At 42.5% G+C, this 8731-nt stretch overlaps 1 protein-coding gene across 1 annotated transcript; it reads right to left on the reverse strand.

The window, feature by feature from the left end:
* Positions 1 to 578: 578 nt before the first annotated feature.
* Positions 579 to 6998, reverse strand: LOC123112100 (tRNA-specific 2-thiouridylase MnmA; the record flags this gene model as incomplete). The annotated part of the gene is made up of 10 exons (XM_044533020.1): positions 579 to 1274; positions 1524 to 1934; positions 2902 to 5039; positions 5208 to 5359; positions 5470 to 5598; positions 5870 to 5997; positions 6100 to 6178; positions 6273 to 6326; positions 6442 to 6516; positions 6600 to 6998. Coding segments are annotated over 8 exons (1218 nt in total), but the record flags the coding sequence as incomplete, so codon positions are not given.
* Between the last annotated feature and the right edge of the window lie 1733 nt (positions 6999 to 8731).

Genomic DNA, 8731 nt, shown 5'->3' on the forward strand with positions numbered 1-8731 from the left:
CGTCCGCCTTCTCTCTGGTTCGTCCGCCTCCGCCCCGCGTCGCATGCCACCATCCCGCTTCGTCTGCCTCCGCCCTGCGCCACACGTCGCTGCCTCGCTCCCCGCTCGGCTGCCGCCCGCTCCCCGATGGCGCCGAAGAAGACGCCGAAGGGCAAGTCTGGTTTCTTCGGCATGAGGGCGTAGCCCTCCGGGAACTTCGGACTGGAGTTCTCTGACGCCGGGCAGCGTTGGTGGCTCGACACGTATCCCACCGCCGATGAGGCCGCGCGTGCCTACGTCGTGGCGGTGTGGCGTGCCGGACGGACGAAGACGGACCTAAACTTCCCGGAGGTCGAGTCCCAGGCAGTGGCAGAGTGGCTCATGCCGCAGGGCATCCGGATGGAGGAGATGCCGACTATGAAGGCAAAGAAGAGACCGGCGGTCGTTGTCGCTCCCAGCGAGAGCAGCGAGGCAGCGATGGCTTGGTTTGCGTCATTTGCAATTTGCTGCAAAGCCATCTCTAATGAAATGTTATTTGCTACATTTTTAAATAGGAAAATTATTTCAATCAGCCAGTCATAACTCAACAGACCAATCTCTAATGAAATGTTATTTGCTACATTTTTTAAATCGAAAAATTATTCCGATCAGCCAGCCATAACTCAACAGACCAATCCGAACCCACATTTTCTAAAGTAAAGAAATTATTTCCCTTGATAGATCAAGATGACAAAGTGTCCTTTGCCCGACTGCTATGTTCCTACACACGCAGAGCAAATTATTTTTTAAATCAAGGAATTAAGAAAAGGAAGAATATCATCATGTTCGTGGCACTTGCCAGGTCTGCCATGCTACCATGGCATCGTCTTTTTAGTCTCTACCCACATGCCGAGTTGAGAAATAATCTTCAGATATACCCACTGCTAACACACTCACGTACATAATGGTCCTTGTCTGATTGATTTGGCTGGCTGTTAACACAAGTACACAACACACAAAATCAGTCAATGGCCACACGTATGCATTGTCTACTTTATTCTAATTGTGATGCAATCATGACACATACTCGCCCCGTCCGCTCGCCCATCACGGTAATTGCCTACTCGCCATTTGTGCCAACCGCTCGACCTCGCCACCGCCGCTCACCACTCAATCGCCACCGGCTGCCCATTGCCTCTTGCGCCACCCGCGCGCTCGCTCGGCCCAATGTTGTTGATTGGAATGCGGGACTGAAGGTAATCCATGCACAGGTTTTAGTTCTGCTTGGCATCAATCTTTGGTACTTGTCAATCCATCTAACACACAAAAAAAATCGACTCTCAGACAGAAAAGTGATCTAACTCATTTGTCAAGTACCCTGCTCTAAAAACTGTGTGACAAATGAATCTAGTAGAAGTAAAAATGGTAAGAAGCCCTCAACTCAAACTATAACATAGCTAAAATTAATTAATTTAACAACTGTGCTTCAATAGCTAGAACACTGCAGCTCTCTTTATATGGACTTATACCAAAGACAATTTAGGTATGGAAGAGAAAAACATCACCTCCAATCATTAACATCCCAATGTCCTGACGTAGATTTGGCACTGACTTCTCTAGATGAACAATGATCCCAATGTCCCTCTTACTGGATAGAAAGTCCAATGTCAACGGCAATACGCAATAGGAAGAGACATCTGAAATCTTGTGGTCCATAGCAATTAGAGTCCTTCTCAAGAACTTATCCTGCTTCGATAACCACATATGAACCAACCATAGAAGCGTGAAAAGTGAATGCACTATTGGTGCATATAGAGGACTACATATCACATTCTCTTGCCATATGTCAAACTTAATGGTCACATCTCGTTACTTCTGATTCCACACTGTTCTCTCTCAAATTAATTAGTGATTGCATCACAACACAACGGATTATCTTGATCAACTCCTAACAGGATTCAAGTCAGCATTGAAATCTACAGGAAGACCATGGATCAGTAATCTGAGAAAGGAAAGTCAATACAGAAATAATCAAGATGCTATAATCACTTGATATATAAGAGTGCTGGTTACATAGTAGTGTAAAAACAACTGATTAGAACAATACAAATAGAACTGAAAATTTCCTGTTAAGTGAGGAAATCAGAACTATTGTTCAGCTTACTAAAAATCATGCTTCATTTAACAACATAAGAGCTCAAACTAAGTTCACGTGGCTTCTGTTCAAGAAAGAGTTCAGCGGTATAGTGATCATGAATTGTTCAGCACAAGAAAAAGAAGTGCATGGCGGTTTTACAAGAAAACGCGGCAGCAACCGCACAACCGCACACACACGCTGATCAGCAGCAGCAAGCACACAACATCGCAGCGATACACAGTGGCAGGGGCATACCACGCACACATGCGCAGCAACAACAGCCAAACGCGCACATCAGCAAGCAAGCGCGCATGCCAGCAGATATAAAAATCTCAATGGCGGCCTGTTTCTCTCAAACCTCCTTGGCAACCCCATTGAACTTGTCACCTCATGCCCCTCCTATCTCTCTCACTCTTCCTTCCATCCAACAACGCCCTGCCTTCCAGCCATAGTTCTCGTCTTTCTCGGATTGATACAAAATATAGGGTAAATAATTGGATGCTTACTTAGCATGTTGTACCTGCTTCTGTAAGTGACTTGGTAGGACAAGCACACGAAACATTTCAAAACATGCAGTGAAGAGCTGCCAACTGTAGTAATTTTCTTAATGTATGTACTATTAGTTGGCAAAGGAAATTGATTTTGTGCCACCAAATGAATGCACATCATCTCATCCACTTATTCTGGATGGCTAGAGATATGCAATTCTTTTGCTGACCAATTGTCAATAATGGCCGAAGCAAGTTTATACAGATACATAGCAATGAATATCAAAAAATGATATAAGGAACTAAAGCTAAGAGTACCCCCTATTTCTTTAGTTTCGTCAGATTCCTCATCTTCAGCATCTTGATCATATTTGTCAAGTTGTCATCAGGCCTAAGCCTGGCTCTGTTGTTGGCTTGGCTGCTGCATGCCACAACAATTATATCAATTAGAGCAAACAGAAGCAGGCCCTAATTAGTCCAGACAAAAAAATAGAGGTAACACATACCAGAGATAACATATCATGGCAAGCGGATATCAAAAGAACATGATCCACAGCCAGAGGCTCGAGATAGACCAAATGCAGCGACCGTTAACAAATCCAAATTCAGTGCTAACAACAACTACTTATATATATTTGGACGTACATAGAAATTAGATATTTCATAATTGTTTGCATAACAAAAAACATGCTGGCTGCAAGAGAATGAAAGACGAACCTATTGATGAGTACAACAGTACATACCATCCCATCATGATGTTGCTATCTCTCACACTTGATGATTACATCTTGTTATTTCTAACATGTACACCATCGGGTGATTGCTTTATTAGAAATATATTTACACAATATGATCAGAGCAACATCAAGGAGTCGGATGCTGGTGCACAGATTATCCTCAAATTCCACATTCAACCCCTGTAGAGAAGAACGACATATTTTTCATAGGTGATTTTTGATCGAGCTCCTACAGAATAATTCAAAGAAATCATGAGTAGCATGGAGCCAAGCAAACTAATCAGAGCAAATCATGAGAGGAGAAGCCCCTCAACCTACTACAGGGAATCGAGTCAACATTAATTCGTGTAAGAAATAAACTGTAATGTAGATCAACAACCGAGTAGTTGATAAAATAACCCTGACACAACCCATTAATACAATATATAGTCACAGGAAGTAGATTGAGATTGTGCAGATATCATGATCTACGAACCGTATCAACGAATATTGATTGCAAAGTCACAAACAGAACCTCCCGACATCACAAAACAAATGTTTCATCAACAGAAACTCTAGCGAATGCCAATTGGATTATATAAGTAAGATAGAGACATCGAAAAAAAGAAAAGATAATTCAAGGAGTATATATTCTATTTTCTTACTTGACATCATAGAGAATGCAAGTCAAAGATATTGTGATACATCTTACCCATCTATAAATTGACTGGAAGGCACAATCCCCAGCAAAATATATAGAATGAATTGCTCCTATGGTCCAAGTATTGCATAAATAGTTATATACAAAATATTCAATAGTGAGGATAAACACGACATGTACTACCAATGATTTGTGGCCCGTCCGGTGCGGGCCACGGGCCCGCTTCCAAGTGCACGTGCAATGCACGTCTTCACAAATATTATAACCACATGTGAGAAATCACATACTAACACGATGTTGCAATCAATTTGTAATTAAAGAAGCCAAAAGTCTTTTTTCTTAAACCAGAATTCCTTATGCTGGAGTTTAAACAAACCCCACAATAACATGATCAATTTTTTTGCTCTACTTATCACCTAATTAAGCAAATGCATGACTTATGAAGTGGATACGAAATCATGTTAACTTGGAACTAAAATTCCAACAAAAGAGTGAGGAACAAACCTTGTTATCATTGCTCTGAAGTCTGAACCTCCCCCTATTTGTTAGTGAAATGTGAGTATGCTTCGAAGATAATAATTTCTTATGCAACATATGCTTTTACATGTGAAAGAGCTACAAAATATGTTGACCTACCTATGTGCACTTCCTAAATCAAGCGGATAAAATTATTTCTATCGGCAATATAAAGTACTAAACATTAGTTTGAATTGAATAATACAGCAGAATTGTCATTTCTGACTTTTCATCCATCACTGAATACGAAAGAAAGGGACAATGTCCACTAACCTCTTGGACACTGCACCGGAAATACCATTGGAGGTTGCAGCAAGGGAACTCCTCTCGGCAGCCTCTACCGTGTCCATAACTTTCTCTGTCACAGGAAGAAGGCCAATGATGTAATGTAACTAAAAGATTTCCTTGTCGCGGCGTTCGTGGCGGCGCGCGGTAATCGCTGGCCAGAATCGCTAAACCAGTTCAGCGATCCAACACGAAATGTTCGCCTCCTCTTATCCAGCGAATAGTAATTCCTTGATACAAAAACCACATTATTTTGCACATCTTTCTCCACAACATACTTGTGTAAGAGAAAATGACCACTCATTTGATGAATTTATGGATAAATAGATATGTGCTACATGAGGACAGATCTTCCTTGAATTGTAGAATACTTCAGGCTAATATACATTTAATTTAGCTGATCTTATTGTACCATAAAAGAGGCTAGTATCATGTACAGTGCATACCAAGGTCCTCCAGAAAGTCGCAAACCTTGTCGCTGACCAATCGTATAGAACCAAAACCCACGGTGCATCCCTAGGTAATCTCCAGTTTCAGCCTCAAGAAGTATACCCTCCATTTCTCCTACATGTCTTTGAACAAACTCACTGAATTTGACCTAGAAAGAGTGACTTTTTAAGCTTAAAATGAGACAAGACAAGGATAAAGAACAGAACCATATTTTGCAAAAAACATGTGAAATATCAACAACTATATTAAAGCAATAACCTTTCCAAGAAAACATATCCCCTGAGAATCCTTTCTAGCTTGGTTAGGAAGGTCCATCTGAACAGCCAGACTGCGAACTTCATCTTGCAAAAGATGAGCTCCATTTACAGATAAATACACCGCCAGATCCTGAAAATATATCACCTTTGTTATACACCCCAGTGGAAAAAGAAGCCTTCTAAGCTGGGGCTGAGAGAGATGTGAGAGGAAATAAGTTTGATCCTTGATCTGAAACAACAATCAGAGTCTGAAAGGTGGTTTCGACTAACCAATATTTATTTAAACAGAAGAACCATATATTTGTTTCACTGTATCACAACTTTCCTTCTTGGATGAATAATAGAACTCAATTGACATCAAATTCAGTAACACTGAAGCTAAGCAAGCTATTTTAAAGCACCTCGTCTTTCAAAAGTTGGAGCACCGATGGCTCTTTAGCATTCTCAACGTGTGGATGGACTACATGTGCATAATGTCCTGAAGCTATGTAATCAAATCCCAAATTTTCAATTGCTTCTAAGAAAGCTCCTGCAGAAAATGAGTGAAAAAGAATAAGCACATGAACACAGTTCAAAGACTATACCTCGATGCACAATCAAATTTCAGTAATAGAAGTGTGCACATCCATACCAAACTTTATTCTTGTGTTGCAAAGAACATCAGGGTACGGTGTGCGTCCGTTGCGGTACTCATTAATCATATGAGACACCTAGATATAAAATCCATTATAGTTTCTCAGAATGCAGAAAAACATATGGGATGTCTGCGAGGATCAGGCGCAAAAAGTTTGAAGTGAAGCTTACCACATGGTTCCAGTACTCATCAGATAGATGTACCACCTCCAATGGCACGTCAATCTACAAAAGACATCCATTAGATCAGTCAGTTCATGCAGCCAGAGTTAGTTTACATATGCTGCACACTGGCCATTCAATGAAACAGCATGCACTAGATGAATTTTCTGAAATATACCTTGTCACACACAGCCTGTGCATACTTCAAATCGTCATCCCACGAGCACTCGGACCAAAAGTTCCTGAAATCTTCCTACAGATTAATCACGCCGAGCTTATTAAGTGATCCCGTAGCGTAGCATTGCAGAGCATAGCGACAGGGGAGTGTGTACGGACCTGGAACCAGATCTTGAGGTAGAAGGCGGTGCAGTTGTGCCCGGCTGCATGGAGGAGGCGGAGCGCGACGCTGCTGTCGACCCCGCCGCTCAGCAGCACCGCCACCCGCAGCGGCGCCCTCCCCGCCGCCGCGCACCGCACGAGGTGCTCCTCGCTGATCTGGACCACCCCGGGCGCAGGTGTGGGCGCGTTGGGCGGGGAGGCTGCGAGCGGCGCCGAGGACGAGAGGGCGCGGAACGACTGGGGCAGCCAGCGGGGGTGGGGGGAGCCGCCAACGGCCGCGGCGTTCGTGGCGGCGTGCGGTGCCGGGGAGGGCGGCGGTCGGCAGGAGGTGGCGGCGCGCTGGAGCTTGGAGATCGAGATGGGATCGGGAGGCAGATTTTTTTGGCACGGTTTTTTTCGCGGGAGGGTTGCCAGTTAACGGAGGTGGGAGGATGACGAAAAGAGGATGACGAAAAAAACCCAGCGAAATTAAACCGCGCAGACTATTCACCAAGTCGTCCATTAGGAGTATATATATGTATATATATATATATGTGTGTATATGTATAGACACACACACAGACGGTCTATTCTGCTAATATTAGTAGAATAACTATTCTGATAACACTTTTGAACTGCACGCTCAACGCAAGTGCACGTCATTGTTTGAACCAAGTGTGCTGCAGTACTCAGGCGAGTGAACTTCCCGTCGCAAAAAACTGCATGCGGTGTTTTTCGGTACTGTTTTTGCTCCAGTTTTTAAATCGTATGTCGGGACGAGGCGTGTAATATACCGTTGAAAAGCTATGGATTAGACGCTACTTCCGATGTTAAAAACTTTTTGAGATTCCTCACGGTTTAAGAGCAGTTTTGAAAATGGTGTGACCCACGAATAATGGCAGCGGGCGTTTTTTCGCGTTTTTTTCTAAACCGCTCGTTGGAATAAAGCAAATGATACATCGTTCGAAAGATATCGTCGAGACACATCTTTTACATATCTATTATTATCTCTAATTCATTACGGTTCAAGAGCAGTTTTAAATTTACTAAATCGCGGAATTCTGTTTTTCAATTTTTTTTCAAATTTTCGGTATTGTTTTCGCTCCAGTTTTTTAACCGTTTGTCAAAACGAGGCGTGTAATACGCCGTTGAAAAGCTATGGACTAGGCGCAACTTTCATATGTTGAAATGTTTTTGAAATTCCTTACAATTTTAAGTTAATTTTGAAAATCGTGTCGTGAACGACGAGTGGCAGCGACCGTTTTTCACGAAATTTTTACAAGCCGCTGGTCGGAACGATCCGAATGATACGCCGTTGGAAAGATATCGATGAGGTGCAACTTTTTCATGCAGAACACTCTCCCTAATTCTTTACGGTTTAAGAGGAATTTCAAATTAACGAAATGTGGACACTCTATTTTTCGCGACACCCAAATCGACGTGGGTACTTCATCCGACTAAAAACCGCACTGCATCGGACGAAAAACGACACTGCATCGAATGGGTAAGAGAACTGCATGGTTTCTTTTATTCAAACGTAATTTTTTCAAGGACGAGAAAGTAGAGTGCATTTCACGTCGGGTGTAAATGAACCACAGCACTATCAAGAAGTGAACCGCATTACTTTTTTTTTTGCTTCCGTAACAATTTTTTTTGCACTTAGGGGATGAACAACATCATACGGCCGACCACACTGCTTCAGAATGAAAACTGCACTGCATCGGACGGGGAAGCGACCTGCATAATTTCTTTTGTCGGACGTTATTTTTCTCATACGAGTTTTTGTTGTCTTTTTTTTAACTTTTTTATGAACGAGAGTGGACCGCAGAGAGGGGACAAGTGAACCACGACATATTTCGAAGTGAGCAACATCACTCTCCAAAGTGAGCTGCATTATTTTTTGCTAGTGAACTTCAATACCATTTATTTCAATCATCCCACAAATGAAACAATTTGCATTAGAAAAAGAAGTGAGCCTCTTGTGGGAATTTCTTTGCTATTCTTTTTACGAAGCGAACCTAGCACTTGGCATAACACACAGAGATCACGCAGCACAACAAAAGAAATATAAAAATAACATGTATCTGGTGGCTACTAAACTGCACACTCCTAGCTACAAAATCACGACTATCGCTGATGAGCTGCACGGG

Source organism: Triticum aestivum, chromosome 5B, assembly GCF_018294505.1.
Source record: "Triticum aestivum cultivar Chinese Spring chromosome 5B, IWGSC CS RefSeq v2.1, whole genome shotgun sequence".
NCBI classification, from domain to species: domain Eukaryota; kingdom Viridiplantae; phylum Streptophyta; class Magnoliopsida; order Poales; family Poaceae; genus Triticum; species Triticum aestivum.